The sequence below is a fragment of the Pseudochaenichthys georgianus genome, chromosome 22 (assembly GCF_902827115.2).
Source record: "Pseudochaenichthys georgianus chromosome 22, fPseGeo1.2, whole genome shotgun sequence".
NCBI classification, from domain to species: domain Eukaryota; kingdom Metazoa; phylum Chordata; class Actinopteri; order Perciformes; family Channichthyidae; genus Pseudochaenichthys; species Pseudochaenichthys georgianus.
The window spans coordinates 11700747-11714374 of record NC_047524.1 but is presented as its reverse complement, the minus strand read 5'-3'; the positions used below and the strand labels follow the sequence as shown (position 1 = coordinate 11714374).

The window sequence follows — 13628 nt, the reverse complement described above, 5'->3', positions numbered from 1 at the left end:
TAGTTTGTTGTTGTTAGTTTGTTTGTTACTCAAACATATCCAGGGTCTGTTGAACTGGCTTCGTAGTACAGGGCACAGGTGGCTAGCAGCGCTAATGTCAAAGACACAGACATTATACATTATATTTGTATTTTACCAGGATGCAGTGACACAAATATTTACATATTTACATTTACTATCTACAGCACCCGCCGCCCCTCACATCGCCCACTCCCCCCGTTGACAATTTACTAGCGGTACCGAAGTGGGCCGGTCGAGAGTCCCGGGATGATTTTTAGTCCCAGTCCACCACTGGCTACATGACCATATGATCGCCCATATTGACGCACCTCATTCCTAAACTTCTAACAGATACAACATAAACCGATCCTTCAGCCTCATATGAGCTCTCAGACACGTTCAACATTAACCTGTCATCGCTGTCTGAGCTTGCTGCTGTGTGCGCCGTCGTGCGTTTACATCTGACTGTATATATATAAAGGTTTACATGCAGATGCTGGGATCCTGGATGGTGCAGCTGGAGCGCTGTGCCCGCAATGACGTCACCCATCATTTGGCGGGACTTGAAGAATCTGCGAGAAGATCCAGAAAATTGTCAACATTGAAGGGCAGATTAATGGTTATCAAAGTACAAATATCCAAAATCAGTTCCGTAACGGTTTTCAAGGGGACAATATGTACTCAAATTGATGGGTTTGGATGATGGGGGAAAACCGTGTCACAGGCTCTTTAAAGTTACAACCTGCCCTTTGAGTGCAACCATAATGCTGATGTGGCCCACGATGAAATTGAGATTGACACCCCTGGCTTACATGGTTCCTTGAATGCTGTGGGATTTCTATAACATGCTACTGCATTTAAGAATTCCTGTAGTTGTATACATACTGTAGGGTAGTTTAATTCATTTGGGCGGCTGTGGCTCAGGAGGTAGCGCATAGTCCAATGACTGCAGGGTTGGTGGTTCAAATCCCGTCTCCTCCTGTCCACATGTCAAAGTGTCCTTAGGCAAGACACTGAACCCCGAATTGCTCCCAATGAGCAGGCCTGCACCTTGCATGGCAGCTGCCGCCATTGGTTATGTGAATGTTTGTCAATGGGTGAATTGTCAATTTTGTTTTTTTCGGTCAGGAGCATTTTTATGACGGGCAGAAAGGCGGTGGGTTTCTAGCGTGGCGACTGAAGTCCGTTCAGAGAGCAACGCGACCTCCTGTGAGGTCCAAGGATTCCAGAATAGAAGAGAATGGAGGCCCCATGCTAAGGAGAGAGATAGGCCACTGTGATGATCATCCAGATGAGCAGAGATTTCAAGAGCTCATATCTGTGATGAATCATACAAACGACAGAGAAGTCATCATGAAGAAGATGAGAGACACACTGGAATATAGACAGCGCCTTGTCCACGATCCTGACAGATCCTCCACTGTCCTTTCAGTATTCCCGCGCCTGCTGGACACTAAAGGATTGGTAATATTTTATTACTCCTACTTTTGCTTATTATGAATGTTATTTTGATAGATGTTTTAAGCAACCTTCAGTTAAATGGAGATGATCTAAATCTGTGAAATTGGCATTAGTAGTACATTGAAAACCTGATGGTGGTTCTTGCGTTTGTGCTTTATATGTGTTTTAGATTCTCCAAGACTTCAGTCTCCTCTTTGGGTCAGAAACTCGATCCAAACTACTGGAACAGTGGCCAACCTCCTTCAAAGCAAAGGTCATCCAACAGGCAGAAATGCTGACTTCCACACCCTTGCTGAAGCGCTTGTTGTTGTCTGCTAAGAACCAAAGGGCTGATGAACCATCACTGGAATCACCAGGTATGGTTTTAGGAACTGCATTGTCATATCATGTCATATTGCCTATTGTAAATTGTCTATGTGAGGCTGGAGGGAGTGTATGACCACACAGTTGGAGAATGCCAGGGTACAGTGGGTTTGGAAAGTATTCAGGCCACTTCACTTTTTCCATACTTTATTGTGTTGTGAGACTTCATGTCTTGTATTTTGCTTGTACATGTACTATGAACTGTTGGACATTATACAGATTGGTAAAAAAAAAAGAAGAAGAAGTTGATCATTGTTCTCTTTTCTTACAGAGTGGGACAGTGATATGGCATCCATCCTCCTCCTTCTGCACCTCCTGTCACCCCAGCCTGCGGGAAGGAAGAAAACCCAGAAGATCAGTGTAGCTCAGGCCATTGACCATCTGGTCGTATTTCACAAGGTATGTGGCAGGTTTAAGATTGTTATCTAGCCACCAGAACTACTACAGAGAGCTGTCACTATGATAAAGTAGGACTAGGCTAGTGCAAATATAAACTATTCCTAAAAACACACACATGCGCATAGTTAGCCATGTAAAATTAAAATGTTGCTTGCCTTGTCCTTCAGTCCTGTAGGAGTCTGGATGAGCACCTTCAGAGCCATATGGACACGAGCCAGCCATATCTTCTTGCTTCAGGGACCAGCCAGGAGGCTGTCGGCAACTTCTTCATTCTGATCGACAAGAAGCTCATCCCCTGTGAGGCTACCACTTCCTTAGCAGCAATTGATGAACTTTTTAAGCTTCACTTTGTCTTAGGCACTAGCTATGATCCAGCACTCAAAAGCATGTACACATTTCTGCAAACAACTGTCTATAACATAGACGTTGACACCACCAGTGAGAGCCCCAAGGTCAAGGAACTGAGAACTAAGTTTGTGAGTAATGTATAAGTGTTACATATGCAGATTATTGCTTGATACGCCTGGATCCTTAACTCGGCACCTTAAGCTTGTTCATGGCTTGTATCCAGGAAAACATTTTAATTTGATATGCGCTCAGGATGGCTGCTCATTGCAGTTCAAACGTTTTTTAGGTTTTAAAAAACACTTGAAGAAATACCATGATAAGGATGGGGTCGTTTCAAGCAATAATCCTTCATCACCAGTCCAACAAGCTGTTATTCTCAGGGAAGACATTTTACATGTTGGTGATTCTGACATGGATCAAAAAGGTCGTTTGTTGCCTGGCACGGCAGGCAACAAACAACCTTTTCGGACCTCCACTGCCATAGAGGGTTATTTTTTATTTTTGTACATATACATTTTTGCTGTTGAACAATATTGAATGTTGGTTGAATTGCATATTGTGAGAATTTGTCAGTCTTAAGAGACATGGAAAGTTTATTTGTTGAGCATTTTCATGCCTTTAATGTTAAGCAGGATAGTCTTTCAGTCATCAAACCTGATGCACTGCAATTTCATAAGCCTTTTGATCTGCAAATGTCTGCAAGTACCAATGACACCCTTTTTTTTATTGTCTTAGACAGCTATGTGCTGTAATTTGTATTTATCCCCCCACCCCATGGGTGTGTGAGGTCCAAAAAGGTTGTTTGTTGCCTGGCACGGCAGGCAACAAACGACCTTTTCGGACATCCACTGTCAAAGAGGGTTATTTTTTTATTTGTTGAATTGCATATTGTGAACATTTGTCAGTCTTAAGAGACATGCCACCATTCAAATAAAGCACTTGGCATATATGTTATCTGGAATGATTTATTGGTCATTGTAACTTTTAACACCAGTTTGTTGTACATCATAATACCAATACACAACATTGACACTAGATTAGTGTTCATTTTGAACTCCCAGAGGTGTTGAGGCTAATGCAAAATGCAACACCAGTATAATGTGCATTCAACACTAGCTCAGTGTACATGTTTAACTCTTAAAGGTGTTAAATGGGAGAAGATGTATCACTACTGAAGTGTTACTCTACACCAGGACAGTGTTGAATTGCAACACTATCAGTGTACATGTTTAACTCTTAAAGGTGTTGGATGGAAGAAGATGTATCACTACTGTAGTGTTACTCTACACCAGGGGTACTCAAATACAAATCTTAAAGGTCCAAAATAAATGTTTCAATAAGACAAAGGTCCATTTATTATGGTCATTCAAACTTTTAAACAATTGCAACAAGATTCTTAACACAAGGTTGCAAAAACAAAAGTAATCTGTATGCAGCAGTTTTCATTGTTATTGTGTCTGTGCTTGACCCCTCAGAGTCGCAGTGTAAGAGCTGCACAGTTATGAATAAAGGCAGCCTCTTTCGTTCAGCATTCCCATTATTGCTTTATAAATGTCTTGCCCCCTTGTGTGTCCACTGGGGTTCGTCAGGCCCAACACATCTTCAACAAACCCCCCCTTTGCCTCGTCATAAAAACTCACAAACACCAGCAACTGAGCAATGTCAGCGGTGTCAGTGGACTCATCCACAGCTAAGGAAATGCACTGTGCATTTTTTATTCCATCACAAAGCTGATGAATCAAATCACCAGCCAGTATTTATGTTCTTCTGGTTGCTGTGGAATCTGAGAGGGGGGCTGAAGTCGAATAGTCCATTTAGCTTAGGAACCTTCCTAAAGGAGTGAAATGACCCGGAAGTCCCTCAGTGGCAGCCATGATAAGTGCCATTCGAATTCTCTAGAATGATGAGAATGATAGGAAAGGAGGTTTCAAACTTCCTTTATAACCTCCTTTAGCTTAGGAACCACTGGACCTCCCTAACCGACAGGAGAAGCGAAAATGCTGCCCCACAATGCATTGCAGCCGCAGCATTTGCCGTCACTCAACAGTCGGCCGTTCACGGAAACAACCGATTATGACCGAGAAATGATATCATGAAAGTTACGGTGCTTATTAAGCATTTTAAAACGTAGGTGGTAAGTTGCCAAAGTGCTTTGTTCTGAACGTTCATCAGTATTATAATCAAAGAGAGAAATATGAACGTTAGTTTTCACTGAAATTATCAAATAAAGTCAACATTTCAGTCTTTACTGAGCTGTGTGGAGTTTGTTCAACTTCTAAAAGATGTTTGAATGGTGATATACACAGTGATAGATGTTAAGGACTAACGTTTATAATAAATACATCTGTATTGATTTTAAGATCTTTAGTTCATACAATCATACGTATTGGGATCATTGGTATTAATGTGGACCGGAGGGAGAGGGTGACGAGCAGAAGTTTCACTTTCCTTTTTTATTTCAATTCCAACTTTGGTCATGAAGAATATGTTTCTCTGTTGTCCACGTTCATAAAGCAAAGCAGCAGCATCAGAGCACGGTGCAGAGTCTCTAGATGAGTCCGTCGTTCTTATTGAGCATCCATGTTGTAGTCCGCTGTATAGAAAACGGTGGTTTCCATGGTTTCCCCACAGTAGCAGACGCACATTCAGGACGTCCGCTGGCGCATCATAAACACGTCGGATAGTGAAAGTGCATTCGGATTCTCTAAAGTACCGCAGCCTCTTCTCCTAAGTCCTTTTGAATTCTCCTATCCACTATCCCTTAACCCCGTGACGCTTCACTCAGAGGTCAAGGAATAGACGATAGGGTTAGAATTTAGGAGCTGATTTTTAAACTATCCGACTGCAGCCGGGGATTTGCTTGATTTGACCTGTTATTTCCTCTTTTTGTTTGCCTTCACATGGTCTCCATCACTTCAGTCATGCCTTCTTTTATACTTCAGTTGTTATCCAGTGGAAAGTCCTTACCTACTGGCCTAGTTCAATCAAAGAGGTTACTTTTGTTTGGCTGGGCAGTGTAGTTTTACACAACGTCTTATTTGACTTTCTCAGGACTTAAACAGTTTTTGGGGGGCAGACCCCCTCAAAGAAAAAAATATATTTACACGTAAGGTCATCATCTCATCCGTGAGCAGAGCATCAAGTTGACGTGTATTGCAGCTGAATGCGGCGATTACCATTTTGTTCAGCAAAACGCCTCACAAACGTATTCAGATCAACAGCTTTAGTGCGTTTTGATTCAATGCTGAGTACAGCCAAACTGACAGTCTCTTCTCTGTCAGACCGCAAATACCTCATTCCTTCAGTGCTTCGGTCCGAACGCTTCTCGTTTTGCGCCGTCCGTTCAAATAAAATCGCCGCCAATCATATGTCCACGCTCGCGCCAGGACCGGGGGAAGTGTTACATGACGTGCATCTTGTGCTGCATTCACTTGCACTCGGACATTGGAGACTTTCTCTCATAAATATCCGATGAGCGCTGTTTGCAGTCTATGGACATAGCGGATCATTTTGACTCGTTGCGTTGTGGCGATGTCTCGCAGATAACACAGATAATACAGATAATACATATGAAAAGTATAATTTGCTCAGAGTCCAGAGACAGTTGTGGTTCGGTCCGGATCCGGACCGAAGTCCGTACTTTGAGGATGCCTGCTCTACACCAAAACAGTGTTGAATTGCAACACTATTAGTGTACATGTTTAACTCTTAAAGGTGTTGGATGGAAGAAGATGTATCACTACTGTAGTGTTACTCTACACCAGGGGTCTGCAACCTTTTTGACCAAAAGAGCCATTTCGCTCCTTTTTCCCAAAAAATGTTTTGTCTGGAGCCGCAAAACATATTTCATAGTTTTTTATTGTTAGATCAGACAAAAACTACAGTTTTTTTTGCATTTATTAGGCTATTTATTACATGATATAAAACTGTTAACCTCTAATAAGAAACAAAGAACTTTTATAAGAAGAATTAAAAATAATACACAGGCCTACTTTAAAATAAATTAAACACAGCACTTGGGGAGTCCTCTGCACATTTGAAGGGGAAACAAATATTATTAAATGGGCCCACTTTGAAATAAATAAAACATATATCTGCACCCTAAAAAGAGTTAAAGATAAGAATGGAGAAACCAGCTCGAGTGCGCTGGAATTTGAAAGTACACAACCGGAAAAAATATGCCTCTTCCTTCAGACTTTCTTACAGAGTCCCTCCTCCAACACACACGAACGCACACATGACCAATGAGGGCACGATATAAGTTTGTGCCCAGATGGAAGGCTGACAGGCAGGTAGGCCAGAGCCATTTAATAGAAGAGTTACGACATCTCCGTTCACTCCAATGGACCACTTTTTTACAGCAATGGCGGATCGTGGAGCCTCTCAATCGTTCCCCGGAAGTTAGCGCCAAGGCTGGCAGAGCTGTGGAGTTGCAGCATAATACACCGTTCGTGACGGACTTTTAAAGGTAAGAAGAAGTTTAAAGATGTATATTGCGGATATTATCAGTACATCTGATTCAAATGAACATGGGTATTAAAGGATGTCAGTGGATTATCCCTAAATTAGTAGATTTAGGGAACGTTTACAGATAACCGATTAAACTAGCATACCGAAGCAAGTTAGCAACACACGTTGAACAGCCTTTTAATTGTAAATTCCGTTCTCTCTGTCATTTCGTCCAACATGTTGAATTAGAGAAGAGGGGCTTCTAAACGGGATTGTATGCGGGGGTGGAGGGAGTTAAATATTAGATAAATATAACTTTGGTGCGTGTAAGAGTGAGTGTTTTTAGCAGAGCCATATTGTGTCCTTGTGATTCTGTTGATTATTACCTGTCTGTATAATGTTGCAGCCCAGCTGATTCTGGATTGATGGCAAAGGGAGAGGGACTTAAGTGAGAGTGAAAACACAAGGTACGTTTAATACTACTGTTTTATATAAGTAAACACGTTATCTCCCCAAGGCAATAGGTGTGCTATATAGGTGTGTATAACCCTTTCTCCTGTCTGTTGCTCCCTCTCTCAGCACAAGAACCAGAGGGGGGTTCAATGGAGCCTGAATACCTGCACTGAGACCCTCACCCTGCACCCTGAGTCTCAACTCTCAGTGTTTCTCAAGCCTTTCCCTGTTTTTTTGTATTAAACAAAACATTAAGCTCTCCCAATGGTGTGGTTTTCGTTTTGTGAAAAAGTGCAAATGCAGTGTTTGTATATAAATCACATATTTTGTTGCTGTTGGTCGTGAAATTGCTCCTGCTGACTTGAGCCAGCCATTTTTTCCTCCGCTCTGTGTCAGTGGGGAAGCCGTACATTCGTACTCCTTTCTCTGAGCGATTTGAGCATCCCCAGGCAGCACATCAAACCATGGTGGCGACTAGGAGGCAGCACAGCAAACCATGGTGGCGACTAGGAGGCAGCACAGCAAATCAGGACAACACGGAGGAAAAGGCACCGACAAACTGCATGATATGCTCTTCTATGTTTATTGAATTCCATGTATTTGCAATGGATGTTCCTAAAGCAACACATTTAACATCATCATCATATCCTGTCGGTCTCCTGTCCTTTCTGAAAGCCATAAAGACGACATTAGTCATTTAGATAACTTGTGTCCTCAATTACCAGGGGATTACTGAAACTACCATGAATTAAAGAAAATGGTAGAAATGAATCCAATCTGAATTTTAAAGCATTACTTTAGATCCCCTCCCTCTAAATGTATCAATAAACATTAGAAAGTGATCCTCCTGACTACCATACAAGTTTAAGAAGATAATATTGGTTTGAAAGAATTCAAAGCTATAAATAAACAGCAACAGGCTCTTTAACCAATGCACTGTTAGTAACATGTAAACTAGTTGTTCACACTAATCCTAATATTATCACTTAATAGCAAATTCGATTTTATTTTTGAAAACATATTGATGTAAATACATACACATATCGATTTGTTGTATAAATATTGCAAATCAAAACCTTTATTCACTAATAATTACCAAAAATCGTAGTTCTATCTCCTGTTATCAATGCATTCACATTGCCCGCCATGAACTTCCGGGGAACGATCCCTCGTCTACATGAACCACGTGACGATAACCGTTTTTGGACTTCCGGTGTCGTAACTCTTCTATTAAATAGCTCTGAGGTAGGCCATCCAGTTACTTTAGCCGGGCCGGCTCAGATGATTGGTCGTGCTTTTTACAGCGCTACGGCTTCCAGAGATTAATTTTTGTATGTATTTATTGTCAAAGCATTTAATATATTCATTGCTATCGGGACGTTAAGAGCATTCCATGGAATATAACAAAAAGTGTTCTCTGAAATAAATTACATACCCCATTGAATTATGACTGACGCTCGTCAGCTGTCTTCCTCTCCCTCGTAAAGGCTGCACCACAACTTCTCTCTACATATCAAACATACCGGTAAACCAGCATCGTTTGCTGTGAAAGCATACAACTCTGTCCACGCAGAATTAAATCCTGTGTTCCTCCGGTACTTTTCTTTGATTTGTCCATAGTTCGCTCATCGAGCCGGGGGTCAGGTTATTCGCCTCCAAGAAAAGGCGCTCGCGCGGGACCAGAGCAGGATGTGACGCATATTTTAGTTGACCTAATTAAAACCGTTTTGTTTTTTATTTATGTCTCACAGTATCACCTCAAAATACAACATACGAAACATTTTCAACCATGCAACAAAATATAAATAGTCCTACAAATACTTTTATTTTATTTCCTTCTTATTTCCTTCTTATTTTCTTAACTCAAGGGAGCCAGAGCAGAGGGCTTAAAGGGCCGCATGCGGCCCGTGGGCCGCGGGTTGCCGACCCCTGCTCTACACCAAAACAGTGTTGAATTGAAGATGCAGCCAACACTGTTAGTGTTCACATCTTACACTCTTAGTGTTGGTATAGTAACACTGTGATAGTGTTATATTGTCAACACTTTGGAAAGTGTTAATTTAACACTTTGCTGGTGGTTTCAATATAAACTCTTTCATAGTGTTAAAATTAACTACATGGGTGTTGAATTTTAGATTTCAAATTTGCTGTGTTTGTTCAGTTCGTTTTTCCTTCACACGCATGCCACACCCACACGGATTTTTCTACTTTGCCTGATTATACCTCTATTCAGGCGGTTACAGACTTCACTTGCTCAATGTCTTTTCTTGTGTAAAATCAGAGCATATTGTTGAATGATACCAGCAATAAGGGATAAAAGGATACATCTAATTGTTGTGTTAATTGTCAAAATAATTATATAAATGCCCAAACGGTCCAACAACAATTTAGAGAGGTTATTTTTTCTATGACCACATAAATACTGTATTGCCCCTTTCACACCAATGCGGTTCCCGTTCTAGCTCCGTGCTGGCGCTCTTCTGGGGTTCGTCAGGCCCAACACATCTTCAACAAACCTCCCCTTTGCCTCGTCATAAAAACTCACAAACACCAACAACTGAGCAATGTCAGCGGTGTCAGTGGACTTTACTGCCGTTTTGTTCACACCGCAGAGCCCGACTGGTACTGCCGCGGCTGCGTCATGACGTCACAGTTTACGTCGCTGATTTTCTCTCCAACGGCGTCGGGTCGATGATCGTGTTGCTTTTAATCTAATCATACGAAACCAGATTAAATTAAAGTGGACCTATTATGCTATATTGGAAAAATATATTATCCCTTGAAATAAATAAATGTGTCATCATGAAATACAAGTCCCCTGAAATAAATAAATGTGTCATTATGAAATAAAGTCTCTTGAAATAAATAAATGTGTATTTAAATGTAGCTACATGTATACATATTTATTGCCTCATTTATTTATTTCAGAATTTATTTCATAGGCATATTTTTATATATATATATGTATTTATTTAATTATTTATGTATTTATTGTTGGCTTGAATAGCATTCCATAGGGCCATACCTATACAAAACATGTCTGTGAAGTTTTTTGCTTAAAATACCAAACAGTTCACCCATTACCCTGTTGGAGAAACGCGGATTTTGGGTCCTTAGCTTTAAAAAATAAAAAGGAGGAGGCGGAGCTAATGCCTGATCAGAATTATACCGGAGATAAAGTTCAATTCTGCTGTGATAAAACGCCATCCTGGCTGTTCTAAACCACATCAAAGATTATTTCTGAAACAGTATGGAGCTCAAATGCTTTTTCTCTTGCGGGTTTATCACAAGGTGAGTTCCTTTTTTTATTTCCTGCTTTTTAAAACACATGTGCTCTACACGTACAGGTTAGCTCTGAGTGTTAGCGAGGCTTGCTAATGTAAACAAAGACGAGATTACGTCCAAAACACGTCAGGCATTGTTTCTGTGGGTCCGCTGCCGATTTGACATCATATCGGCAGCAAATCTGTATCTGCTTGTTGTACACCCGTTTTTAAAAGATTTGGGTACAGAGGAAAAGAGAGAGGGTTTTATTTTCTGACGCTGCGTGAGTTCCCCGACGCACCGGGGACACATATTTATGTATATAAGACATCACAAAGTGCATTTTTCATGATAGATCCCTTTTAAATAACTACTTGTACTTTTATGCCGTGGTTCATTGTTTGTTCATGTGTTTCAGCGGCATTTACCGACCGCTGCAGTGCTGCCCGCTGTTTGGCATCACAACGCTGTTATGAAAGTTTCTCTGGTATAAAATGGGTGATGTTAGCATAGCAACCAAAGCTAAACTGACTATCTTGACTACTTGTTGCTATCCTATTGTGACATAAGCCGTTTTCGACAGGCACATTTTACTGGCGTATTTTTCATTATGATCCTACTTGTGATAGTCGGACATGACAACCTGTGCAGCCCATGTATTGATTCCATCCGATAGCTGCTATAATACAAAACAAAACGTCTGCCTGCTCTCCACAATGATCAATAACAGCGAACGGATGGTCAAAGTAAGGTACAAATAAACAGAATCAAACTAAGCCTGGTTAGTGTTGCCTGACTTCATAAAGTGTGTTTTTTTTAATAAGTGTGTGGTTGCATTCTAGTCACTTTGCTCAGCGCTACTGCTTGTTACAACTTTAATTTGCCGTAGGCTACTGGCCATAAACTGTTATTCTTTCACACACACATACGGGTTTTGGGCCGAGGGCGACACCGTACTTCCGGTATGCGCCATTTCACGCGAGGTGCAAGCAGTCTAAGTCTATTGCCTTAATCAATATAGTCAACTCTAAAATACCACATATATGCATTGGCATGATAATATTATTGTGACAAGTGGGGTATTCACCTGGTGTTTCCAGAAGATAGACGTAGATGCTGCCAAAATCGACCGAAGGCCACTTTCGAGAGTCGTTTTTCCATACATCTGCAGGCAGTCTGTAAGGGCAATCGGACAACCCACACAGCTCTAGTTTACGCTGGTAACGACCTAGAGCACACCCCTCAAGTCCAGAGATGTAATCCGAAGACATGCAGCGATTTCTTCGGTCGTTAATTCACAAAAAAAACCTAGTGCGCTCTGCCTGGCTATGTTAGCTAGCTGTTTATATTAGCACCTCCAGGATATTAGCACCTCCAGGAAAATGGCGTATTTATATATATATATATATGGCGCGCGTTGCATTGTGGGTAGCTCGTGACGTCACTGTGTGTGAAAGAATTGCTCAGGTTGGTCCTGCCCCGCCTCCGACGTAAGCGTGACGTATGCGGTTCTTGCTTCTAGACCGTTCTAGACCAGGGATGGGCAAATGGCGGCCCGAGGGCCGCATGCGGCTTGTAGTACTGATACCGTCCACTAGACTCCTAGTTACGTCGCGAGCTGCGTACAGGATTTCAAATACCGCAAAATAATCTGTGACGCATTTGTGTGTATTGTGTTTGTTTCCCGGGGAAACACTCACAAGAAACATCGGCTGTTGTTATGCCTGCTGTGACGTTAAGTTGCCGCTTGTAATTAGGCCTTTACAAGCTTAAAAGTTGTATTTATCATCTGAATTTGGCGAAACAAGTTTAATATTCTAAAAACAAAGACTTTGTTTATTTGAAATCAGATGAAAACAAACTGTCATGGACCCTGCCGTGTTATCTATGATTACTATACGCTTTTCATTCATAATTTCAGCGGGAGGGAGGGGGAGCGGCGCTGGGGAACAGCAGAGTGCGGGTTGACAGGTGTCTGTGTTGACATTCCCCTTATTGTGGAATAAGGGGAATGCAGAGACAGGCTCAAGTGTCTTAGGTTCAAGTTAGACAACTAATGTCTGGGTTAGTGTTCATGACTTCATGTTTATGTCATCTTAATGCTTAATCTCAATACACACGTTTTCCGTGCTTTCCAATAGTTTAAAATAGTTGTATTCAACTGTTAAATAACCTGTTCAATACAAACATGCCACTTGTAAAAATTAAATAACATTTCTGTGAACTGATATTTGTTTAGTGAGCTTATTAGAGGGTGTTCCCTGAAAGATTGTAAAATGTCAATGAAGATGTCAGACTTAGTATATTTGTTAATAATGACATACAACACATGGAATTTGTGTGTGTGTGCATTCCAAGTGAATCTGCGGCCCCCTGGTGGCCAGTACATAAATTATGTGGCCCCCACCACCATCAAAGTTGCCCATCCCTGTTCTAGACCGATATATTTGTTGGTACTTAGAGCCAGCTCCGCTGCGGTGTGAACAGGAAAAACCGGTGCTTATCAGGCTCTAGCTCCGAACCGGCCCTGGAACCGCGTTGGTGTGAAAGGGGCATATGTGAACTGACAGATTAAAAGGCATATATGCAATAACTTCCGGTGGCTTTGGAAACCTGAGCAGAGGCTTTATCAAGCTGAATAAATAATAATACATGTGTGAGTGTGCAGGGCCTCTAAAATTAGCATTGTGTTAATTATATTTATAACGGTAGAAATGCAAACCATGGAGGTTTTCCTGCTCAGCCCTCCATGGTTTATCCAGTCTTGGCTTTCAGTCAAAGAAAACTTGACTAAACTCAGCGTGAAAGGTTGTCAAATTATCCCTACATTCTTTGTTTGTCCTATGTGGTCAAAATCCCAAATTCCAGTATGCCAAAACAAATTCAATTTG

General features: G+C 41.4%; 1 protein-coding gene across 1 annotated transcript; it reads left to right on the top strand.

Moving 5' to 3' along the window:
• Positions 1 to 1068: 1068 nt before the first annotated feature.
• On the top strand, positions 1069 to 2714 carry LOC117467951 (uncharacterized). Its single transcript, XM_034111898.2, has 4 exons — positions 1069 to 1464; positions 1631 to 1817; positions 2096 to 2223; positions 2391 to 2714. The coding sequence occupies exons 1-4, from the start codon at positions 1252 to 1254 to the stop codon at positions 2712 to 2714; spliced, it is 852 nt and encodes a 283-aa protein (XP_033967789.1). The 5' UTR covers positions 1069 to 1251.
• Positions 2715 to 13628: the final 10914 nt, after the last annotated feature.